Source organism: Vipera ursinii, assembly GCF_947247035.1.
Source record: "Vipera ursinii genome assembly, chromosome: 14".
NCBI lineage: Eukaryota > Metazoa > Chordata > Lepidosauria > Squamata > Viperidae > Vipera > Vipera ursinii.
Window position 1 is genome coordinate 90,939 of NC_139527.1, and position 24,714 is coordinate 115,652.

At 53.1% G+C, this 24,714-nt stretch overlaps 2 protein-coding genes across 4 annotated transcripts in view; both read left to right on the forward strand.

Annotated features, from left to right (window-relative positions):
* Positions 1–22: 22 nt before the first annotated feature.
* Positions 23–9,540, forward strand: CHEK2 (checkpoint kinase 2). Of its 2 annotated transcripts, none has more exons than XM_083373685.1 (14): positions 23–254; positions 434–558; positions 662–809; positions 1,519–1,609; positions 1,940–2,048; positions 2,671–2,727; positions 2,993–3,054; positions 3,521–3,620; positions 3,942–4,028; positions 4,179–4,342; positions 4,780–4,895; positions 5,941–6,026; positions 6,526–6,606; positions 9,392–9,540. In XM_083373685.1, the coding sequence occupies exons 1-14, from the start codon at positions 44–46 to the stop codon at positions 9,485–9,487; spliced, it is 1,533 nt and encodes a 510-aa protein (XP_083229811.1). In that variant the 5' UTR covers positions 23–43; the 3' UTR covers positions 9,488–9,540. The 2 variants fall into 2 exon arrangements, with proteins under 2 accessions (XP_083229811.1, XP_083229810.1); XM_083373684.1 differs by having other exon boundaries at positions 2,674–2,727.
* A 289-nt stretch (positions 9,541–9,829) lies between these two features.
* Positions 9,830–24,714, forward strand: part of TTC28 (tetratricopeptide repeat domain 28) — a gene marked incomplete at its 5' end in the record, with an annotated part of 30,778 nt that continues 15,893 nt past the window's right edge. Inside the window, 2 exons of one of the 2 annotated variants that reach the window (XM_083373731.1) lie at positions 9,830–9,922; positions 11,646–11,924. In XM_083373731.1, coding sequence (XP_083229857.1) covers positions 9,830–9,922; positions 11,646–11,924 — 372 coding nt within the window. Of the gene's footprint in view, positions 9,923–11,645; positions 11,925–17,814; positions 18,153–24,714 lie in introns of those variants that run through there. The other variant, XM_083373730.1, reaches the window with a different exon arrangement.

The following is a 24,714-nucleotide window of genomic DNA, read 5'->3' on the forward strand; positions in this document are numbered from 1 at the left end:
CGCAGGGCGGGAAGCGCGGAAGGTGTCCCGGCGCCGCGGCCCCATGTCCCGCCCGGAGCCGTCGCCGCCGAGCCAGCAGCCGTCGGGCTCCTCGGGCAGCTCCTCCTCCGGCACGCTCAGCTCCCTGGAGACCCTCCCCGCGCACGACCTGCCCGCCATCCCCGAGGACCAGGAGGAGGAGGAGGAGGAGGCGGAGGCGGCGCCCCGGCCGTGGGGACACCTCTTCGGCCTGGCCAGGGGCTTTCCCGACTGCGGTGCGTAGCCGGCCCGGGGGCTTGGGGCGGCTGCGGGGAAGGGTCCCGAGCGGAGCCTGGGCGGGAGCGGTCGGCTCGGGACGCGGCTCCGGGCGTGGGGTGGACCGCTTGGCTTCCGCGAGCCGCCTCGTGGGCCGGGCCTGCCCGGGCTGACCGGACCCGCTCCTCTTCCCACTCAGTCTGCCTGAAGAACGAGTACTGGTTTGGCCGCGATCCCGGCTGCGACTACAGCTTTTCCAAGCTGGATCTGGCTAGGAGCGAAGCCTACCGGCAGTACAGCAAAAGGCATTTCCGCATCTTCAGAGTAAGCCCCGAGGGGGCTGAGGCCTGGGGGGCTGCCCCTTTGGGGCATGGGTCCGCTGCCCTCCCTCCGATGGGAGCTGAGCGAAGTTTGCTTTTCTGCCAAGGAACTGGAACCTCGGGGCTGCTTTGTGACTTACCTGGAAGACCAAAGTGCCAACGGGACCTTTGTCAATGACCGTGTGGTGGGCAAGGGCAGGAAGATTCCTCTGGCCCATGTGGCCAAAATTGCCCTGTCTCTGCCTCACAACAAAGGTAGGCAGAGCTTGCTTGGCATGTCCAAACAGCAGGAGGCATGGAAAACCTACTTTTGAGACAGCCACACACACCCCCCCCTGCTCTCTGCGTTTGTTCTTGGGCAGCAGAGCCACAGCAACTCAGAAATGCTCCTTCACTTACCTGGCACGCCTCACATGTCCAGGGCTGGACACACACCTGCTGTGCCCCAGAAAGATGCAACCTAAAGACAAATGCATGCCACGGGCACCCCGTGCTAGAATCCTGCAGAGGGCATGCCATCAGAAGTGATTGAAACAGCACCTCTGTAGGATCATATTTCTCCTTCAGGGGATGCAGCACACGCAGTCTCTGGGGCTGGGGCTGTACTCTGCTCCTCCCACCCACACAACCCCTGCCAACTGCACTTCAGAATGCCTGTCTAGGCAGAGCAGGAGGTAGTTCCCATAATGTTTGTGATCATCCCCCAGTAGTTTTAAGGAAAAGGGGTGAGTGTATGAAGTAGACCTACAGTTAGAAATTGGAAAGCAAATGCTCCTTCCAAATGGCCACAATTTTCCTTGAATATTTTTGCATTTGGTGATTTTCTCAGGCCCTGAAGATAGTCTTGCCCTTTAGTCGTTGTCCACGTTCAACCATGCTTGCAATGTGGCATGGCAGTGGCTGGGTTGTGCAAAAGGGCTTCATGCCATTTGTAACAGGAGTGCCCTCTCTGCTCCCTTCCCAGTGTTTGTGTTCTCTGACCTGGAAGCCGGGCATCAGCTGGAATACCCCAAGGAAATGCAGAAGAAGTACATCGTCTCAAAGACACTGGGCAGGTTGGTGGGAGGGATCCCTTTCTTGGGGTGGGGGGCAGGTTGGTTTCAGCATGGGTCTCCCTCAGTTGGAAGATCTTTCTGCATCGGCTTCAGCTGCTCTCACACTGCCTGGGCAGAATGGATCATACTAGAACCAGATGAGGCCAAAGAGCTAAGCTAAAGCTGCCCATAGCTGTCCTCTTGGGAGCAGCCCCCTGGTCTCTGTGGGCCTGTCTCCCACCCCCCACCCCCGAGGCTCCCCTGGGCCCACTGTGGGAGGAGAGTAAGAACAAGATTGCTAGGCACCCGGGGCTCCCTTACACAGCCATTTCTTCCTTCTGTTTCTGTTAGTGGGGCCTGTGGAGAGGTGAAGTTGGCCTTTGAAAGGGACACCCATAGGAAAGTTGCCATAAAAATCATAAAGAAAGCAAAGTTTATGACTGATGCTTTGCCAGAAATGGTAAGTTTTTCCATTTTGTTTCTTTGTACCCTAATCCTAGCCAGAAAGGAATCTTTTGAAGGGAGGAAAGCATCCCTGGTTTTAACATATTGATGCAACATGTTTGTGCATGTTTGGCTGGGTGTTTGTGGACTCCATGTAGCTTCAATGCCTTTACTCTGTGTGTGTTTTTCACCAGAGGTTGATGCAGGAAGCAAATGTTGATTGGCCTATTAGCTTGCTCAAACCCCTCACCCTCCACCTTGAGGGAACCCCTTTGGAAGACCGAGGGACTTAAATTTCATCCAAGTGCATAAATTTTCTAAAAAGCTCTTAAAATGCCCCACTGCTGACACACACACCCCAGTTCAGCCCTGTAGAAAAAGGTAACAGCTTTGCTGCACATTTACCAGCTTCTGTTCCCACTTTTTAAGGTGAAGATCTTTTCTCCAAGAGCTTCTGTCTGTCTCCCTTTTCAATTTAATTTGCAGTTGAGCAAATATGTTTTTATTTTTCCTCTGGTTTTTGCTTCATTACAGCAGCCACTCCTATCACTGTCTTGTTTTGAAAAATGCTTCCATTTAAGGGGATGAGTTCAAGCTGCAGGGGTGACTTTATATTTTGATGCTCCGTTGTTTAACAGCAGGACAAGCCCTCTAACATTGAGAGAGAAGTGGAGATCTTGAAGAGGATCGACCATGTGAGTAACCTTCAAAGTGAATAGCATATTCTGTGTTGGGTGTGCTCCTCTTCTCTTTTGATTGGAACTAAGTCACTCAGGTTTCTGGAGAAAATTACTTGTTTTAAAAAGACACTGTCCTCCTTTTTTTAAAAGCATACTTAATCAGGCGACTCGTATCTGTATGAATGGATTCACAATCCTTTTTAAAAGCAAAACAAAATTGCTCTTTTAAACACTTTCCATAAGAGTCACTTCTGAATATTGTCTTTCTTTTTCTCTGTAGCCCTGCCTAATCAAGATAATAGATTTCTTTGGAGGAAAAGACTTTTACATTGTGTTGGAATTGTAAGTTGTGGTTCTGGGTTTCTGTCTGTGACTCACTGCAATTGAAATGAGCATCTGATATTTCCAGAAATCAGCAATATTTAGAAGATGAGCTGGTAAGGGTGAAGGAAAAGAAAGAAAATGTATCTATAAAAAATGAATAGTATTTCAAGGCCCATTTAACTCCAGGAAATAGAGCCCATCCCCATCTATGTTCAGCTGCTGCTTCAAGGCTTATCTTGGCACCTGATTTTGGTGTCTGATGAACAATCCCTTGATCGCAAATGCTTGTGGCTCAAATAACTGTGAGGTCCAGCAAGTCAGGAAATTACTTGAGTCAGTTGGGGTCATTTGCAAAGAACCCCACTTCTAATTTCAGCCTGAAGAGCTGATCTTTCCTGGTTAGCACCGGGTCTCTCTGCGTTACCTTGACATGTGCTTCCTAGGAAGAAAACAAAGCCCGTAACTTTCCCTCTAATCTTTTCAGGATGGAAGGTGGGGAACTGTTTGACAAGGTTCAGCGACCAGCACGGTTGAGTGAAAGAACTTGCAAACTTTATTTTTACCAGATGTTATTGGCTGTGCAGGTAATTGTGACAACGCGATCTGGGAGCCTGGCTGGCGACTCAGCCAGGCATCTGCTGTTAGAGGTGGAGTTATGCTGTGTATCACATCAAGAAGGAACTGGGGAGGGGGGGTTTAATACCTGGGGAGCCTGTCAAAATGCATTTTATGACTAAGCTCAGGCAGAAGTTAAACAGCTGTGAATAGTAATCAGCAGAACACCAAAGTTTATACCTTAAAAATAAACCATGTTAGTTTGAAAAAGGGCTACCAGACTCCTGTCTTGCATCTTTTTGTAAGTCCATTTATTCCATGTTTTTTTCCCTTTTTGGTATTCTCCAAAGTACCTTCACAAACATGGCATAGTTCATCGGGATTTGAAATTGGAGAATGTGCTTTTATCATCTAGGGAAGAGAACTGCCTTTTAAAGGTAAGTAAGGAACTGCCTTCCCCTGTAAGCAAATTCCTTTTATACTGAGTAAGAGGGCAAAGTAAGATGTACATTTCTGATGAGACTGAACAGGCACAAGGAAAAGTTTTATTTCAAGTTTTGAACTGTTCTCAACTTTCCTTGCACAAGATTACAGATTTTGGGCAATCCAAGATTGTTGGAGAAACTTCTCTTATGCAAACATTATGTGGTACTCCTGACTATCTTGCTCCAGAGATTCTACGTTTTGCTGAAACAGATGGATATGGACGATCTGTGGACTGCTGGAGTCTTGGAGTGATTCTCTTTATGTGGTAAAAAAGTTTAGTATTGCTGGTAAAGTACTCAGCTTCACATCCCTGTTCTTTACAAGAACTAATGCTGTACCTTGGTGTAAACTCGCTGAGATCGGAGTAATGTCTGGATAACACCCACCCACCCACCCCGGGGTTGCAGCCCTAGGTCAAAGTACAGGTCTCTGGCATTGCAACCTAATGTGGAACTTAGCCGTGCTGGAGAGAGGAGATCACACAGAACATTCTGGTTGAGGCTGAGGGCCAGTTTGGGGAGTGCTGGGATTTTAAGGCCTGTTTGGGAAAGGTTATATTTTTAAAAGCAATGCGCTTATTTTAGGGTTTACACTACCGCTGTCAAAAACCTGGCCAAAGGCAGCTTTGAGAAGTACCAGCAGGAAGGAATGAGCTGCAGCTGTCCCCCTGTTGTAAAAGGGACTGTTCTTCCTTTTGCTCAGCCTCTCTAGCTACCCGCCTTTCTCCAAGCAAAGTGCCCGGCTGTCTCTAACAGAGCAGATCACCAGTGGAGACTACTATTATGTTGAAGAAGTGTGGAAGGATGTTTCCAAAGATGGTACGGCAGTGCTTCCCAAGGAACACGGAGGGGTGTGTGTGTGTGTGTGTGTGCATGTGGGGAGAGAGTGGATTAACTGCTTTTGAGGCACCCGCCAGTCAGCCTGCCGTTGTCTTAGCTTTTTAACTTGCCCAAAGGTTTGCGGCCTTCCCGGCCTTGGAATCCCGTCCTGAGTGAACCTCCAAGGAAGGGCCCCATGGAGGCACCCTGGCCTCTCTGGCCTGGCTGGGAAGTTCAGATGTTACCATCGGTTACTACTGTTGCCTTGAGGAGGGAGCAAGATGGGGGAGTCTCATCTTAGGTGAAAGCTTCTGAAGGCGCTGGGGAGCTGAGGCCGGAGGAGACCGGCAAAGGCAAAGCCAGAGGGCACCTTCTGTAGCCTGTTCGCTCTGTCAGTGGCTTTGGGGAGATTGGCAGGAGCTGCCCTTGGAGACACTCCAGGATAAAAGACAGTATCTTCACCAGGTTTAGTCTGATTTCCGCAGCCAGAGAGAGAGTGGGGCAGGATTTCCATTTATAGATGGTAAAAGGAAGGTGAGGAAAGGGTGTTGCTGTCTCAGCTGATGGGGATCCTGCCCCTTTCTCTCCCTTTTTGGGCTCATGTTAACAGAAGGTTACTCACGGGTGTGGCTATTTATGCAATTTAGAGGCCAAATGACTCTGAATGGTTTACACTTTAAAGGCAAATAACAAAGATAAAACAGAAAGTGTGCATCCAGAAGAAAAACCACACATACAAGCCCGAAGGCTCCACCTGGTGGCCTGGGAGCACAGCCAAGCCTTCAAAGACTTTCATCAGGGCTGGAGCCCTACAGACCTCTGCAGAACTGCTGTCCCAGAGGGCAAGACAGGCTTCCTGGGTTCTGACAAATGCCATTGTTTGGGCAAGGGGATTAAGTTCTCAGTTGCTGCCGCAGTTCCAGCAGGAGAGAGGGTGATGGTGCAGGGATGCCACAGGGCAAGGAAAGCCTCTATCGGCAGCATTTGTGCACCAAAGGAAGGTGGAGCTCCCTTCCCTTAACAGCCTGTTGTTTCCTTGATGCAGCTTTTGACCTGGTTCAGAAGTTGCTAGTTGTGAACCCCACCAGGCGCTTGAAAATAGAAGAGGCCTTGGAGCACCCTTGGCTGCAGGTAGGGACAGGCTTGTCCGTCTGGGAGGCTTCTGCCTGGTTGCTGAGGAATTTTCTTTGAGGGGAGACTGGAGGGCGAGAAGGAATGGGGCGGTTCTGCAGGAAGAGGAATGAGGCAGGAGATGTGCTTGAGCCCTGTTTGTCAAAAGTGACGAGAGGGGGCAATGAGGCAAATCTGGGAAGCCAAGCAAGAGTTCCTTCTGTGGCTGTTTCTCTTTGCTGTGCTCTGTAGGACACCACTTAACCAGAAAGGGACTCCTATTGTTGCTTCGTAGGTGTGTGTGCAAAGAACAAGGCAATGAAGGAAAATGCTGCATAGGTCTGGGGGTGTTTATTTCCTGAGGCAGGATCGTACCCTCCTCCCAGTGCTTAGACTCATGCCACTTCCCCTGCGGGTTCTGCCCCCTCTGCCCAGCCATTCAGCATTCTTCATTGGCCAGTGTGCACACTGACTGTCTCGGGGCTTTCCTTAAAGCTGTGCTCATGTGTGTTCCTCATAGGATGAACCTATGAGGCATACTTTTCAACAGATACTTGCTCAAACACAGGACATGAGAGTTAAGCCTGAGCCTCCGACTTCGGTACGTATTCCTTGCCTTTGCTTTTGTTCTTGAAGAAGGGACCAAGCAGCTCCATGATTTTAAGTCAGGCTTGCCAAATAACAGTATGTCCATGTCTGGTGCATTGAGCATGAGGCTAAAAGGTGCCAGTTCCAGTGCTGGGGGCGGGGAGGCTTATGTTATGCTCAAGGTTGGGGGACGTGGGGCCCAGTGCAGGCTTTGTTCTGTCCCACATGTTCTGTTTGTTTGTTTATTTATTTATTTATTTATTTAATTTGTATACCGCCCTTCTCTCAAGAGACTCAGGGCGGTGAACAGGGCAATACATAAAAATTAGATACAAAAATTAAAATTATTAAAACATGATTAAACAATGCCCATAAATAATACAAATTTAAAATTGAACTCATTTATAAAAATCCCACCCAGTCCCATCAGGCCAGGCCAGCTTGTTTAAAAAGATGGGTTTTAAGATCGCGCCGGAAGGAGCGGAGATCGGGCGCCATCCGGAGCTCAACCGGAAGATGGTTCCATAAATCCGGTGCACCCACAGAGAACGCTCTCCCCCTGGGGGCCACCAGTCGGCATTCTTTGACCGGTGGCACCCTGAGGAGGCCCTCTCTGTGGGAGCGTACTGGGTGGAGGGAAGTTGACGCCAGCTGCAGGTGCTCCCCAAGGTATTCTGGACCCATGCCATGAAGGGCTTTGTAGGTCATTACCAACACCTTGAACCTCACCCGGAAGACAACTGGCAACCAATGCAGCTCGCGGAGCAAAGGTGTGACATGGGAGTATCGGGAGACTCCCAGTACAACTCTCGCGGCTGCATTCTGTACCAGTTGGAGCCTCCGAGTGGTCTTCAAGGGTAGCCCCATGTAGAGAGCGTTGCAGTAATCAAGACGAGAGGTCACGAGCGCATGAGTGACCGTGCGCAAGGCATCCTGGTCTAGATAGGGCCGCAACTGGCGCACCAGGCGAACCTGGGCGAAGGCCCCCCTAGTCACAGCTACGATATGGTCTTCCAAGGAGAGTTGTGAATCTAGGAGGACTCCCAAGTTGCGAGCCCTATCTACAGGAGATAATGACTCACCCCCCATAATGAGGGGTGGGATATCCTGAATATCCCGAGATGCCGGTACGCACAGCCACTCCGTCTTGTCAGGGTTGAGTCGAAGCCTGTTCCTCCCCATCCAGACCCGGACTGCCTCCAGGCACCGGGACATCACGTCGAGGGCATCACTGGGGTGGTTTGGGGTCGAAATGAAAAGTTGGGTATCAGCATACTGATGATACCCAACTCCAAAACCACGAATGATCTCACCCAGCGGTTTCATGTAGATGTTGAACAGGAGGGGCGAGAGGACCGACCCCTGAGGAACTCCACAAGCGAGAGGCCTCGCGGTCGACCTCTGCCCCCCTGCCAACACCGACTGCGAGCGTCCCAGGAGATAGGAGGAGAACCACTGAAGAACCGTGCCTCCCACTCCCAATCCCCTGAGACGCCGCAGCAGGATACCATGGTCGATGGTATCAAAAGCCGCTGAGAGGTCTAATAGGACTAGAACAGAGGAGTATCCTCTGTCCCGAGCCCTCCAGAGATCATTCACCAGCGCGACCAATGCCGTCTCCGTGCTGTACCCGGGCCTGAAGCCCGATTGGTACGGGTCTAGATAATCTGCTTCATCCAGGACCAGAGGGAGCTGATGCGCCACCACACTCTCAACAACCTTCGCAAGAAAGCGAAGGTTGGAGACCGGACGAAAGTTATTCAAAACAGCCGGGTCCAAGGCAGGCTTCTTGAGGAGAGGTCTCACCACCGCCTCTTTCAAGGCGGCGGGAAAACTACCCTCACTCAAAGAGGCAGATATAACCACCTGGAACCAGCCTCGTGTCCCCTCCCGGGCTGCATAAACCAGCCAGGAAGGGCACGGGTCCAATAAACATGTGGTGGAGCTCAGCCTCCCCATGATCCTGTCCACTTCCTCCGGAGTTACAGGATCGAACTCCTCCCAGGTGACATTGAAAAGATCGCTCGTGTCCTGATCATCCGATACTGCCCAGTCGGAGTCCAAACCGGTCCGAATCCGAGCGATTTTGTCCGACAGATGTTGACTAAATTCCTTGGCACGCCCCTGCAAGGGTTCCCCACTAACCTCCTGGTTAAGGAGGGAGCGGGTCACCCTAAACAGGGCGGCCGGGCGATTATCTGCGGACGCGATGAGGGCAGCGAAGTAGTTAGATCTCGCTACCCTCATCGCTGCGAGATAAGACCTAATATGGGTTCTTAGTCGCAATCGGTCGGATTCAGATCGGCTGGACCTCCAAACGCTCTCTAGGCCCCGTCTCCGACGCTTCATCTCCCGGAGCTCCGCGGAGAACCATGGAGCCCATTGGGATCTGCGCCGGGTCAGGGGCCGCAAGGGTACAACTCGGTCAAGTGCCTCCGTGGCCGTCCTTTCCCAGGCTTCCACTAAGGCATCTGCCGAGCTGTGAGCTGAGGAGGCAGGTGGGGACCCCTGAACATCTGAAGACCTTTTGGGGTCTCAGCTTGGCTGGAATGGGGACTCAACATCCCCTTTGGATCAGTCTTTGATCCCACAAGGCGCTAACTGTCCTGGTCATCACCAACCATAACACCACACGCAGAGCTGGAACAAAGGAGGATGTGAGGCGGTGTCTGCTGGCGAAGCGTTCTTAGGCATTTTTCGGGCCCTCCCTAATCTGGCCACAGCTCTCGTTTTTGGGACATGGGGTTTGCCCCAGCATCCGGCTGCAAGAGTTGACAGAGGATTCCACCCCTTTCCAGGCGCCCTCTGGCAGAAAAAGAGGCGAGGACGACGACTATGGCAGCGGCGAGAGGGCCGAGCCTTCCAAGAGGCAGAAAGTGCAGCCGGGGCCTTGATAGCTGCCTCCAGCCCCCTTTTTAAACTACTGTAATAAAACTTGAGAACCAGCTGCTCCTCGCTTCCTTTCCTCGGCTGCGTGGCTCGGCCAAGCGACCGGCTGAGCCATCCGGGCCCCGGCGCGGGCGGGGGCTGGCACCGCGGACCGCCCCTTCCCCAACAGCCCAGCTGGGAGGGCTCCCTTCAACTTGGGGAAACTCCGCCAGGAGTTGGGAGGAGGCGGGGCAGGGGCGAGTCCTGCCTGGCCATCCTGCGCGGCGCAAGGCGGCTCCCCCCTCCAAGCGGCGGCCGGAGCCGAAAATGGCGCGGGGGCCGGCCGGGGGCTGGCGGCGCTGAAGGCCATGCAACGGCAGGAGGCAACTCGCAGGGCGTGGCGGCGGCGAGGCGGCGACGGAGGAGAAGCAGCCGGTGCGGGGGAGTCGCCGCTCGCTCGGGTGAGCCGTGGCGCGGAACCGGCCCGGGGCTGCTCGGGCAAGAAAGATTGGCCGCCGGCCCAGGGCGCGCGAGATCCGGTCCTCGGGCACCGGCGGTTCTGCTGCTGCTGGGCGGCGGCGCGCCCCCCTTCTGGCGCTGTGGAAGCTGCAGCCGGAGGCCCGCGAGCGGGGAAGGCGCGGGGTCTGGCGGCGCTTCCCGGCAGCCGAGCGCGAGCCGGCGGCGGCGGCGGCCTCCCCTCGTCGGCTTGGCTCGGCCGGTTGGTTTGCAGAGCGAGCCCGGTTTGTGCCAGGTGCGAGCTGCCCGAAAGAAGAAAGGCTTCCCCGCCGAGGAGGCTCCTGGAGCGGGCGCGGAGAGTCGCTCCATGTAGCCGCTTCGGCCAGACCCCGGATCGGCCTTTCTCGGGCGGGGCTGCCTGGAGCCGAGGGCACTGGGCTCCGGCGGGGGGGGCTGCCCTCAGCCCCTTTGCCTCTCCCCCCCGATTTGCTGTGCTCTGTCCCGCTCCCGCTGGGGCGCCCACTCGCTCGGTGTGTTTATGGAAGGCTAAAACGTCCCCTTTGGCTGCAGGAGCAGCGCTGCCCTCGCCCACCCGCCAGGGCCTGTTTTCTGAGCGGTTTCAGCGGGATCTGCTCCCTGCCCGACTTCAGGTCGCTTGGAGGGCCACCTTGGTCCCTCGAGGGCTTGTTGCCTCAGAAGCCCCCGTGCAACAGGTCTGCTTTTCCTTTCCTCCTGATTCAGCAGAAGAACCGCGTCCATTCCTATTTGGGGAGCCCCAATACTGAACTTGTTAAGGAAACCTTGTTTTCTCCCTGGTGTGATGGGAAGGTGGAAACCAGGGGGGAGCTGTTAGCTTTGCAGAGTTGAATTGCTCCTCTAAATGGCCCTATTCAACCCTGAGTGGAATCCAGTGGTCATTTCCCAGCTGGGGCGATGCTCTTCAAATAGTCTGTTTTATTGCTACTCTGGACTGGAGAGCAGCTTATCTTAAACACTCCACTTTTGTCTATGTAATCTCCATGGATTAAAAATTCAACAAAGGGGAAGGAAGGAATTCTTCTGAACTCCCTTCTCACCTGCATATAACTAGCCAAAGCTTCCTGGATCTTTGGTTTTGATTTATCTGAAGCAAACAATCTGGTATGTGACACTGAAGTCCTTCCTCAAAAGATTGGATTTGACTTGAGGGAGTTCTCCCAAAGGCTACCAATTTCAGCTTTTCATTAATCATGTTGCATTCTCCTCCTATGGGAACATACTTCTTTTACTAGTTTGATTCAGGAAGTTGCTGCTCCCTCTGTCCAACATCCTTGTGCAGAAAGAGGGAGGAGTACAAAGCCCTATTACAGCTTTCCCTTCATCCAGGGAACACCAGGTTGCAGGCCTTGTAAACTGGCTGAGAGATCAGCTCTCTTACTGCCCTGGGAGATCTTCCTACAGAGATAGAAAAAGGGGTGGATCCCCATGTCATAATACTAGGGCGTCAAGAAATAAGCTTCTTTATTTGTGGCATGAGGCAGTGATTCCCTGAAGGACTGAGTGTCTCATTTGGAGAGGTTGGCCCCGGGGGAGTCCCCAAAGGGAGAGGGCACACTTACATCTGCCCCGGCCACGGGGCAAGCTTCTGCTTCAGGGCAGAGGCAGTAACCTGACCACAGTGCACCCCATGGCTTCTGTGTGCTTGCCAGTAGCAGAGCCTCTAAGCAAATGCCCCTTTCCCCTTGCCAGATGACTCTGTTTGGGTCCAGAAGCCTTGAGGATAAGGGCTCCAGCGGGCCCACCCTGAGTAAGGCTGAGTTTGTGGAGAAAGTGCGACAGAGCAACCAGGCTTGCCATGCGGGCGACTACCCCAGAGCCATCCTGCTCTATGGCGAAGCCTTGGGGGTCGATCCCCAGAACTGCATCCTCTACAGCAATCGCTCTGCAGCATATATGAAGATCCAGCAGTACGACAGAGCTCTGGACGATGCTATCAAGGCCCAGCTTCTGAACCCCAAATGGCCGAAGGTAGGGATGTCCACACTTAGGTGTGTCTATGGAGGCATGTGGGAGGGTGGGAGTCCCACAACTGTGCCTCGAGGGACAGGAGCATCCTACCAAGCTCAGGGACTGGAGGGTGGGGCATGGCAGCCGCAGCTGGCACCACATGGAGAGCCATCTGTGCCCCCAGCCTCCCTGCCTGACTTGCCTTCTTTACCTTGAGGTGGATACCATCGGGTTCCCAAAGCAACAGCAATCCAGCTTCTGTCTTACCATCTGGGTACCCAAATGGCCTTTGGGTTTATCTCAGTGAAGTTCCTGGGACCATACATTGCCCCTCCCTTCAAACTCTCCTGCTGGAACTGCCCTGAAAATCTCCCACACAGAGTGGCTGTAACTCACCCCAAAGCATATGTGTTTCTGTGTATATGTCCGTGTGTTTCTGGGCAGGGGCCTTCGAGAAAATGTGCTATCCTGCTCTCTAGAAAGAGGCTGTGGCAAGGCGAGGCTTCCCAGCTGGATGCGTATTGTCCTAGCAGGCACTGTGCATGGAGCTGGAAGCAAAACTAAACTCCTGCTTCCCCATTGTGCCTGCTTTCCCTTAATTGCAGCCTTGCTACACTCCGCCCATCAGGAGCAGAGCAGAGAATGGTAGACTCTTAAATCCACTGTGGCTTGAAACAGAGTCCCTCTGCCTTCCTGGGCAACTTTTTGTGGCTTGCGTGGCCAGTTATTTTGTTGATTTGCACATGCAGGGTTTCCAATTCGGTGCACCGCCCTCCTGAAAAGGGGAAGAGCAGCCAGCTGAGGAAGGGGGAGGAATGCTTGTAAATTGCTCTGAGAGAGAGAGACAGAGATGGCTGTGGTGGTGGGAGGGAGGGAGGGAGGGAGGGGTGCAAAGATTCGGCTCATGCGTACTTTGTTGGGCAGCCCCAGGAGGTCTCTGGGACGTGAATCCCGTTCTGTGTAGACAGCCATTTTCTGTAAGTCTCTGGCTCTTGAGATAGCAAAAAACAAAATGGGAAAGGGGTCTTCAACTAGGACACGAAGGGGGTGTTTTCTGGAGGAATGTCCAGCTGTAGCAGAATTTTTGGGGCTTTGCTGTCACCATTATAATGTCCTGTATTTTGCCACTGCTTAGTCCATTGGGGAGGCGATAAACCAGCTGCACAGGAACTCTCTAGTCCAGTAGCACTGGAGTCCAGAGATTTGGAGTGAACGTGTGCCAGCCGTGATGCATGGGGCGAGCAGAGGAAGCGTCCTCGCTTTCTCTCCTTGTGTGCAGGGAGGAGACCTTTTTGGCTGCTTCAGATCTTTGTTGCCTAACCTTTGGAGCCCTCTTCTGTCGCTGATGGGCTCTAGGGCAGGAAGTACCTTGCTGGTAGGCTCATCAGATTCCCCCCCCCCAGTCACCACATCCACCAAGCCCCTCGGGTCCTTGAAAGCCTCCAAATGCCTTCCCAATGGCAAATAGCTTCCCTGCTGCTTGGCATTTCCCCTCTGCCTGGACCGGAGTAGGAGAGAACTGGGGAGGGGGGCAGGGGGCTTGCAGGTTCTTTCTATGGTTTGGCTTCCTGGGGTCTGAGATGGGGGGCCAAGGCTGGTTGGTGGCCAAGCTTCTCTTCTTTTTCCATGGAAGGCAGTTTTCTTCTCCTGCCTCAGCCGGAGGAAGTGGCCGAGGCTCCTGGGACAAATGCCTCCCAGGATGACCCGAGTCTCGGCCTCTGTCTCATCCTATGGATGAAGAGGCTAAGCAGTCGGGGGGGGGAAATGCTTGGAGGAGCACCCCTTCTAGTGAGGGGCCTCCAATTTTCTCCAGAATGCTTCCACGTTTGAAATCTCAAAAAAGTTTCTGAAGGATGGTAACCACCATTGCCAAAACAGAAAATGAATGGTTTTGGAGGCCTCCTATTTAGGCCTCTGCTGTTTCTGGATGCCTGTTGTGGTCTACAGATATTATTTCTGTGGAAGCTGTTGGCCAGGATCCAGGTTGTATAAATAGTGGGTTGCATTAATATTTTATGTTTTGAGAAAAGCATTAAAGCTGGTAGTTGAAGAATCCTCAGTGATAGTTGTCCAGTCGTCGAGATGATGGATTCTTTGGCTCTTGTTGCTTGCAGTTGCTTCTGAGAGTGGGAACCCCTGTGCCGCTCTGCCCAGCCTTTTGTAGGACCATGGGGGATCTTGGTGTCATCTGCCATAAGCTCCTTGGGGGAAAGGAGGGCTCTCCAATTTTGTAAAAAGTCGTGCTATCAGTGCTGTCTGCAAAAACAAAAAGCATCAGCTCTAAATACTCAGCCCAGCTCATTTGAAAGTCTCTGCTGGATCCCAGAATGATGCCAGACGCAGTGCCAGGAGAGCTTCCCTGCACAGGGAGACCACTCCACGCTTGGGGATACCACCATATGGAAGCCACCCACCATCCAACCAGAAGGGGACAAAGCTTTGTTTCACGTTGTGGCTTTCTGCCCTCTCCATTTGGAGTCCAAAATGATCGGGATTTGCATCAGAACCTCTGCAGAAAATTTCAGCTCTAGCTGAGCTGAAGATGTCTTTTGTGGCACGCAGTGTAATTCAGACAGAACGTGGGTGCCACTCATTTTTCTTGGCTCTTTGTCTGTGTCTTCATTGTAGCAGAAGCCCCTTCCGGCATGCCTTTGCTGGCCCCTCCAGGATCCCCCGCCACCCTGACAGCCCCAAATGACTTGCTTCATTCTCTGCTTTTTCCTGCATGACCCAGGAGAACAGCACCTGCACCTTTGTCTGCCCCCCCCCGGAGACACCCATTCAGCGGGCACTTTGAGGAGGGAGGTGGTTTGCACCAAGGAGGGTCTATTTCACTGCCCCAAAATGCTTTCTTGGCACTTTAGGGAACCTCCACCTGGCGTGGCCTTGCCTCAGCAGAGCACAAGGGGGAACAAACCAGAGGTGCGGAGCTGACAAAGCAAGCCGCCTCCTCTCCCCTCCTTCCTGGAGGAAGCAGCATATTTTTCTGGGCTGACCTCTCCTGTGCCAGCTTACTTAAAAGTCATTTTGACATATCCAGACTGCAGTGTTGCCAGTGTTGGCCAGTTGCCTTCCCAGCCCACAGCTGCCCTGTTGGCAGCCGTGAGAAACACTAGAGGTAGTACTCGTTGAAGCAGAAGGCCGTAGGGGCACAAAGGCTTTTGCCTGTTCTTTGAGCTGGACTTGTGGGGAGGAGGGTGTTGTGTTAGGCTGAGGATCCTGGACCAGCCCACAAAGCACTGCAGTACCACCTCTCCTGATGTGTCCCATTGCAGCCGAAGGTAAAGGTTGCACATTGTGGTGATCAGAGGAAGAGTATGCAGGGAGACTTGCTGGCCCCAGGAAGATGTCCGTGAATGGACCGAGTGACTGGACAGAGTTTAAATCATCAAGGGCTATTAATACTGCTGGAGAATAAAAGAATCCAGAGGAAGTGGTGCTGGGGGGTTATCTTAATTAAGTCCTGCCTCTGGCATAGCTTCTTTGTGACCTGTGCAAGACTTTTTGTAGCTTTCTAAAGGCTGACCTGCTTCCCATAGTGGTTCTAGGGCAGGTTCCTTCACCACTCTGGGAACATCTGAGCCTTGGCAAAAACACCTTGGTTTGCCTCCCAAGAGAGAGTCTCTGAAACTTGACTGTGGGACGGAGCTGGGGCCAGGGGAGGCTCCTGGCATTCTGCACCGCTACTGCTCAAATGGCTGTGCCAACCGCCCTCCGCCTCTCACCCCTGCAGAGTGACCCCAGCCCAGGAAACTGCTTCCCCAACACACACTGTGCAAGAGCCAACAGGAGAATATGCCCAGCAGACCTTGGTTTGCTCTTCCGTGAAGAAAATTCGTCATGCGAGTACAAATATGTGTTTCACTGAAGTTTTAACAAGACTGTGTTTTGCTTTTCTGTGAAATCAAAAACAAGATGGCTGAAAGGAATTAAAACAATCAGTATAGACCAAATATTGTGGAAATGCTTTGAAAGCTTACCAACTGTTGCTGGCCAACAAGATGGAAAGGTGGAGAATGCAAATCTCTCTATTTGCCTTTCTGCTCTACTCATCTCCAGCACTGCTGGCTTTGTCCTTCTTTCAGGTTGGTGGGTAAAAGTGGTAGAGACCAGCAGGATTCACAGGCCCCGGGAATGCTGAGCCAGGTGTCAGCAGGTCTGGGGCCCAGGAAGAAGCCCGTGCAAACAAAATGAAGGGATTTTGTTACTCTTTAGGCTGGGTGATTTACAGTGACTCAGAAACAAAAGGATGCGCTTCCAGTGCTCAAAGTTTGTTTGTTCCTTAGGTCTTTTGTTTGGCAGGAATTTGAACACCCTGCATAGTCTCTTGTGCCAGCCGGGCTGTGGCAGGCTCAGGCCTGGCAGTGAATCTGCCGGGTTGTTGCTAGTATTTCCTAGCATTGCATCTTGAACAAAGACAGTTCTTTGTGTTCCAGAAAGGAGGCTTTCATTGTGTCATTACCCTGCCTGAAATATAGTGTTTAAATTGGGGTGGGGAAGTCCAGATACGGCTCCTTTCCACTTGCTTGATTTTTTTTCTGGGAAAAACTGGTTAGGGTGAAAATGGCTGGGAGCAGCAGGTTTTTCAGCAGACAGACGGTGAAGAACCCCTCTCTTCAACTGCCTCTGGGGTTTCTCTTGTGGTGTCAGCAAAAGTGCCACTCCTTGCTGTGCTTCTCTCTTGGGCAGAGAAAATTCGAAGCTGTGACTGAGTGGAGGGGTGTTAGGTGAGTTGTGTTCAGTTCAGTTCAGTAGATGGAGAAGGCGGGGGGGGGGCTGAGAGCTGTTCTGACCCCCTTTTTAGCATACAGTTTGTCAAGAAAGCTGGGAATTTCTGTTTTGCAGGGGGGGGGAATTGAGGCATTTATCATGGAGGCGGGGTGGTGGGCGCATATCATTTTTTAAAGTAGTCATCCAGATGTGACTACTGGCCAGAACAGTATGTTTAATGCCATTAGTGTTGAGTTGGTTTTAAAATCCAGTGTTTGATTTTCCCACACCTTGAAAGTCAGACCTTCGTCCATCCTGGGAGGAAGCCCTGCCTCACCACTCTTTTGCACTGGATTAGCCTTGTGGCCCCATGTAGTTCCTGTGATTGCAGCCAGCAATTGGGTGGCAACCTTGACTTCTTGGAAACTCAGTCCTATCTCTCTGTGTGTGATATCTGTCACTTAGATGGTTGGGTAAGTTAGACTTTTGGTGAGCTCCAGAGGGGATGATGGACCTCAGACTCCCGTTTTTTGTTTTTGTTGTTGTTAGGCTGCAGGTCGTTTTCTGGCAGGAGCATTGGGGCTCATTTGCCCCTAGTTTACGTTTGGGGGTAGTGCTGTCTCAAGAACACGGTTGGGGGGGTGCCTGCCTTTGACTCTGTCTTACTTCCAAATTACACAGACACGTTGCCTTCTTCTGAAGCTGAGAGGGAGGGACTGGCCCCAAGTCACCCAACTGGCTTTGTGTCTAAGGCAGGATTACAGGCCAAGTTTTCTTGCTGCGGAGTGGGAACCAGGCAAGCGAAAGGGCCCCACTGCTTGCCGACCAGAAGCCGGCTCGGAGAGGTGCTTCCATTGATCAGCCCAGGAGGGACTCGGCAAGGGGACCGTTTCTACCCCGTACTGGCTTTGGGTAGGTCCGCGCGCGGTTGGGCTAGTGGCCTGAGGCGGGGCGGCTGTGCCGATGTTTCAGCCGGCCGTCGGCGGAGCCGGCTCGGAGGACCAAGAGCAGGAGCGCCCCTGCTCTCGCCACGCTGCGGCCCGGGGAGCGGCGGGCGCTAGGGCCGGGCGGCTCCAAAGCGGGGCCGAAACAGGCTGTTTGCCTGGACGACGGGGGGCGGGGGGAGGAAGTCATTAGTGCGGCGGAGGGAGGAGGCGCGGCCGAGCCAAGAGGCGGCGGCGGCGGCGGCGGCGGCGCGGCGGGGAGCCGCGGAGCTCCCTCTGGTCGCGCTCCGGCTGCCGACCCTGCCAGGCGCCCGGCCGCGGCTCCCTCGCGCCGCTTCCTCCGCGGCCGCCGCCCCTCCGCTTTTAGTGCCGACGGAGCAGCGGCAGCCTGCGCCCGGGAAGGGGGCGCGGCGGCGGGCTTGGATGTGCGCGGGCGGGCGCGCTGCTCCCGGGGGCGCTGCCCCTCTCGGGCTGCCCTGAGCGGAGGGCGGCGGCATGAGCAGCGGCCCTGGCGAGCGAGCGCCTACCCCCGCCGCGCCTTGATGCCCGAGCCCCGCGCTCCACAAATATGATGAAATGGCAGCCCCGGAAGAAGGTGAGCGCGCCCGCCCGCCGCCCTTCGGCGCCCGGCGGCTCCGGGCCTTTGCCTTATAAGGCCGCTTTGTTGCCAGCGCCGCGGCCGGGCCGGCGGGGCGGGCGGGGCGTCCCCCGCCGGCGGCGGCTGGCGCGCCTGCTTCCCGGGCGGCTTCGGCGGCGGCTGGGCTGCGCCGCCTTTGTTACCCGCCTTCGCCGGTTCCCGCCGGCCGCACCGTCCTGGGCCAGAGCTCGGAAGCCGCTCGACGGCGGAGAGCAGCGCTCGGGCCAGTAGCGGTCCTCCTGTCAGCCTTCGGATCCTCCTCCCGTTCGAGGGAGGCGCCTCGCTTTCCGCCGGGTATTGTGCGGTCGGAGAGGGTTCCCTTCTGCTCAGCTGGCGGGGCTGGGGAAGGAACTGGACAGCGCCGCAGGTGCCGCCAGAAGGCGGGCGGGCTGCCGGTCCTGTGTGCCCAGAGCCGGAGGAGGACGAGCCGGTCCTCTGCTTTCGTGGCAGCCTTCCTTGCGCTGCTCCGCACGGCCGTTGTCGGGCGCGGGGTCCTTGCAGGGCGGTGGAAGGGCCGGGGTGCCGGTTGGGCGAGCTTCGCTCTGGCTCTTTGCTGCTTTGCATCCGTGGAGATTCTCAGTTATCCAGGTCATAGTTGTCAGAAAGGGATTTTTTCCCCCCCAAAAGGCATCTGGTCTGTTTTTTTCCATGAGGAAGAAGAAGTTAGGATTAGGATAACCTTTACTGTCAGTTTTTACTGTGAGCACCCTGGCACACATTAAATTCTGTTGCCTGCTCTCAAAAGAAAGTATATTACCCATATCCATACATAGCACATACATACACACGCTACCTGTATGTGTATAAGTGTTTGCGTGTGTGCGCGGGCATAACGTGTGTATGTATGTATAGAAAAAACAGCCCAGTTTCATTTTGGGTGGTTTGCTCTGGCTTTGACATGTTTGCCTGATTAATTTTATGTTTTCCATGCACACAAGAGGAAAATAGGGAATTACTTTTTGTGTTGGAACCAGGCTTCTGGAAATGTTCAGGAGCCCAGCCCGCAATGCCCACCTGTAAGCCAGGAGCCTGTCTGCATGACCTGTGCAATTCCCTAGAGCCTGGGTCTGTTTTGGAGAGCTGACTGTCCTTGGAGGGGTAAAGGTCTCTTGGCACTGTCTCACACCACCAGATTGTTTTTCATGGAAAGGGCTAGGATGGAGGCACTCGGATGGGGTGCCTTGTGTTGATTTGCACACTTGGAACGGTGAGCCAGTTTCATTCTTGATGGGGCATCTCACACTCTCCAGACTGAGGCTCCCATAGGAAGTCCATCCAGCACTCTCAAAAGATTGATGTCCAAGATGCCAGTTTCACAGGTGCTGGTGACAAGCTGATTCCCGCAGTCTGGCCTCTTGCTGTGACATTTTTCTGCCACCCAAGAGTCTGTGCTGGGAGTGGGCACTGGGCAGGAGGGTAGCTGTTGCTGGGCCCGTTGGTGAGAGAGAGAACTTTGTGCTGCATGGGACTCTGGGTAGATTCTTTGCTCCCTGCTTGTGGGGCAGGGGTCCTGGTGATCCCTCTTGTTAAGACTGCTGGGGATTCCTCTCCTTCCTGGTGCTAGTTTATCTGACGCAAGGGGTAGTCCAGAGTGCCACCAAGAAACCACAGTGGAGGAAAAGCTGTGCAGTTTGTTTTCCTAAAGCTGGACGTTGCCTATCTGCTCGTGGGCTGAGAAGGAGGCACTGCCACCATTCCCATTTAATTAACTTCTATCCTTCTTCCAAGACTCCAGAATCCACAGCTGCTGTGAGCACTCCGCTCCTGCTGCAAATGATTCCTCCCCCCCCCAGCATTCCCCAAAGACCCTGCCCCAATATCCATCCTGATGGTGTAAATGTTTGTAAGAAGAACATTGCCAGTAATCAGCTATCAGAGAACCAGAGCCAAAATCTGTGGGAGGTTGTGTGGATCCCTAGTTGCCCCTTTGCTTGCTGCTCCTGACTTGGCTTCTGCTTTTTGACTGGGGAGACTAGATCTCTCTCCTGGCCTTCTTGTTGGTGGTTGGGAGGCAGGAAGTAAAGCATCTGGATGCTGCCTTACTAAGCAGCCTGGAGAATTCTGAGCAGCTGGCAGAAACTTACTTCCTTCCTTCCTTCCTTCCTTCCTTCCTTCCTTCCTTCCTTCCTTCCTTCCTTCCTTCCTCCCTCCCTCCCTCCCTCCCTCCCTCCCTCCCTCTACTGCTAGCAGTGAACAGGGATGCCAGAGGCTGGATAAGGCGTGTCCACATGCATAGATGGAGCAAGAGCAGCTGAACACAGAGGAGGCTCCAACTTCTGTGGATGTTTCCAGTTTAGAGAGCGTCCTCTCGCACTGTATTGTGGTTTGGTATATTACAGAGGGTGGTGAGCACAGCACAAGACATCGTGGGCTGTCCCCTGACACCACTGGATGACCTCGCCAGGGCCCGCTGCCTTGGAAGAGTGAGGAAAATTCTCAGGGACTCAGACCCTGGTCGGTACCTCTTTACTCTCCTACCATCATGTAGGAGATACAGAAGTATAGCCAGCCGTACCAACAGGCTGAAGAACAGCTTCTGTCCATGGGCTGTCAGGAAAATAACGCTATGTATGATTGACTTGCGAGGCCGGTGTGTTGTGCAATTAGCTCACATGGTGTAACAAGATGGTGGGTTTGTTGTCACTGTGAGTTGTGGGAGGGGCACGAAGGGAGGCTCAGCCAATCTCACTGTACACATTGTACTTTGATAATAAAAGATTCATTCGAAAGAGGTGCCCTCAGTGTGGGCCGAACGTGCCCCCGTAGCTTTCGCTTTATGCTCCTTTGTCCTCCATGGTGCTGCCTCCTGTCAAGCCCCTCCCCAGCACCTCCATTGGTTACTAAGAAGGGTGCAGGAACCCACCTTCATTGTGTTTGGGTCAAGCAATAAGGTGAGGGAGATGAAATTCAGCATTTATGTTTTTAAAAGCCAGGTTCAAGTGGCCTGGCCAATTTGTAGCCCATCGTCTCTGCACTGCAACACTTTTTGTGGCTGATCACGCTCGGCTTTGCTTAGAGCAAAGGGACTTGTTGTGGCTTTCCTTCTTCCCGATCCCAGTGTCTGAAAAAGCCCATGTGGGCCTCCCTTTTTGCAAGGGCTTCGTCCTGACGTCTCTATTGAAAGGCCAAAGCCGAGGCAGGGATGCCAAGTAGCTGAGCGTCAGGTTAGGATTCCGGTGGGATCTTTTGAGAGTCAAGACAGGTTGAGGTGGGTGTGTTTGCCTTTGGGCTGTTAAGCTCCATTTTTCCAAAGCAGAAAGGTGCAGGGGTTTAGAGCAATGGGGCAGTCTCTGCAAAGGTAGAGGCATTCTGAGTCAGTGAATAAGAAGGCCTAAAAATCTGGTACTTCCAAGCTCTTATTTTCTCCCATCCCCAATTTTGTACAATCAATACCACCAGCTTGTAATGCTGCTGACATGAGTGGCTGTGCCCTCTTCCCCCCCCCCCCCCGCTCCAAGCTTAGACGAGAGGGGGATCTTTTCTCATTCCAGCATAACAAAATGGGCCTTTAACACTATACTGAGAAGCAACTGTTGACCTTCCAAGACAGGTGACAAAATTGGGCTTCCCTGCTTCCATCTTCTGAGCCAATTTGAATGTTTCGCTCAGGAGGCTACAATCATTTCATATCCCAGTGACATTCACGAGAACGCTTCAATCTGGAGCCTCTGATTGCTCAGATGCAGAAGCGAACTTGATGTGGCCCCAGAGTGGAAACGGGGAAGTAGAGTACAGTAGAAGGCTGGCAGCATTTCCCGTCCTTCCTACGGGGTGGTGGTGACTTTTTCCTGTTGATGTCCTTCAATTTGGAAACAATTGTTCTCATGTTTGCAGGCAGCAAGACCAGGGCTGGGAGCCATCCTGAGTCTTGACATGCAGCAGAAAAACTGGCAGCTGTGTGCGGGCCACTCAGCATTTCCTTTCCCATCAATTGCAGGGTTACTTCAGGAGCTTTGCTCCAAGCCTGACGCACTTTCCTCCACAGCATCCCATTTAACGATCCGCCTGCACTAATTAGGGGGAATCGTCTCCAGGGGCCAGCTTCAGAACGTTGTGGTGGTTTCTCTCTCTGAGGTCCACAGTGCCTGGGAGGTTTGGTTTCCTTGGAATGCCCGTGCATTCAGAGAAGAAGAGAAAGGCTGACCCTGGTGTTGGAAAAAACTGCCAGAAGAGAGGCCGTGGGTTTGGGTAGGAGCCCTTCACAGCCACTTGGTCCAAAGAGAGTGTTCTGCCACCCACTGTGGCCTGATGGCCCTGTCTCTCGGGACCCAATATGGGAACGGCCCTGGGCAGTGTGGCTTGGAGAATCCAAGCGGGTGGCCCCAGAGAGGGGCCAAAAATCAGTTGCATGGCTGGAAGGAAGACTGCTATCCTGATTGGAGATCTGGCCTCAGCCCTGGGGACAAGGTGAGAAGGAGGTTGGCAGGTCTACATCAGGAGAGGGAATAAGGGTCTGCCTTTTGTCCCTTAAGTCATGGTGCCGGCAGGGCTTGATGTCTGAGCTGTTCAAGAGGAGAGCGGTGCTGAGGTACAGTAGGCCTTCCTATGAAGAACTCCACTGGTTTTACTGGTACCATCTCCCAGCTCTGTATCTTTTGCTGGATGTTCCCTGGAAACACCCCTTGTCAGCTAGCCAAGAATGCCTGTTCCCTCTTGCAAGTCCCCAGTACCGCATCAGTCACAGCTTCTGCCTGAATACGGGCAGAGTAGTTCCTCCTAGGAAAGCCTCCCTGCCTCCTTGGAGCTGGCCCGGTTTTCTAAGATGTTTGGCAAGAGAACAGAACTGTGCAACTCCTTGGTATTTTGCTCAGTTTGGCACACTTACTGGGAAGGTGGGCAAAACTAGCATTGGTACCTGCAGCCCTGGGTGACCTGACCCTGCTTGCAAAGCTTGGACACATTGCTCTTTGAAAAAGAGGAAGTGGCGGCATTTGGCCCCTGGTGGTCTTCTCCTTTACCTTTTGGGCGTGAGAATTAAGGTGATGATTCCTTGGGGTGGTGGGGGAAACAGGTGTCATAATTCCATGTTTAACTGAGGGTTTGTGGCCTGGCTTTGAATAAAAAAAATAGAGTTTAAAATATTTTCAGAATCTGAAAAATAAACAATGCCTTACCTAGTACATGTATATATGTATCCAAGGGAAGTCCTTCACAGAATATATTTGTAACCTGATCAGGTTTTTTTTAACATAGCTCATTTTGCCTTCAGCAATGTTTGCCAAGCAGGTTTATTGTGTGGTTTTTCTGTTTGGATTGTTTGTGGTAATACTTAAGCTCCTCCAGAAGCGAATGAGGAAAAGAAGTTGCTTGGACACAATCCTTCTCTCGTTCCTGACATGGAATTTGTTCTCATCTAGTGGACAAATAGTAGGCGGGCCTGAATCTGTTAATGGCAATAACCTTGGACCCTCCAGAAGAGCAAGGAAAGGCAGGAGGAAGGATCCCAAAGGAGCTCGGTCTCTGACAATGTCTGTTCCTGGCGGGGTGGGGGGTGGGGTGGTCTGCACTCTTCTCCACCACCTGCAGTCTGGCAGGTTAGACAGGCTTGCCCTTTGGAGCAAATGAGCACCGGCGCATTCTGGTGGCTGAAGCCCATGTTTGTCCACCAGCAGGAGCGAAGGCTTCCTCCCATTCCGTGGGCTACTCCAAACCTTTTATGGGGGAAGGTTTGTTTCCATGCTCACCCCCCCAAGGCCAAGCCAGGGGGGGGGGTTTCTGCTCCCTTCAGTGAAATGGAGCTTAAACCTCTTTGGCTCAGCTTGTCAAAAAGGGTGCAGCTGCAGAGTATGCAACCCTGAAATTACACTAGGGTTTTTAGGTGGATACTGTTAAAATTACACTCGTGTTCCTGTTTTTCCATGTGTGTGTGCGCGTGTGCACGTGCGTGTACGCGCACATGTGCAGGTAGCTCATATGGTCAGGTGCAGCCTTGGGTTTTGGTGCTGGGAAAGGGGTAAACTGCTGGGTTTCAAGAACGAGTGCCTAAGACGAAGAGGCGATTAGTCTGGTGGGAGTTCTGGCTAAAGTTATATCCTTGCAGTGGGGAGACCAGCTTTCAGAGGCAGCTTTTGGTAAAGGAAGGCTGAGTTATTGTAATTTCCCGGGGAGAATAAGCACTGTTCCCTTACATTGACATGAGACGCAGCTGCCAGACTTGCCAACATAACGGAAGCCCTGGTAATAGCTATAGTAGTTCCTTTTATAGCTCAGGCCTCTTGGAATAAATTTAATTACTTGTAGCTGAATCCAGTAAAAGCTCTATTTTCCCAGAGCCTTTGTGGACTCCAGCAGAGGCTGCCTATTCATAGAGCAATGGTGCTTCATTTGATCATTTTTTAATTATTTTTATCCCACCTTTTTATATAAATAACTCAAGATGTCAGACATATCTAATGCTCCTTCCTCCTCCTATTTCCTCCACAACCACAACCCTGTGTGGTGGGCTGGGCAGAGCAAGAGGGAGTGGCCCAAAGTCACCAAGCTGGATGTCGTGCCCACAGGCAGGACTAGAGCTCACCGA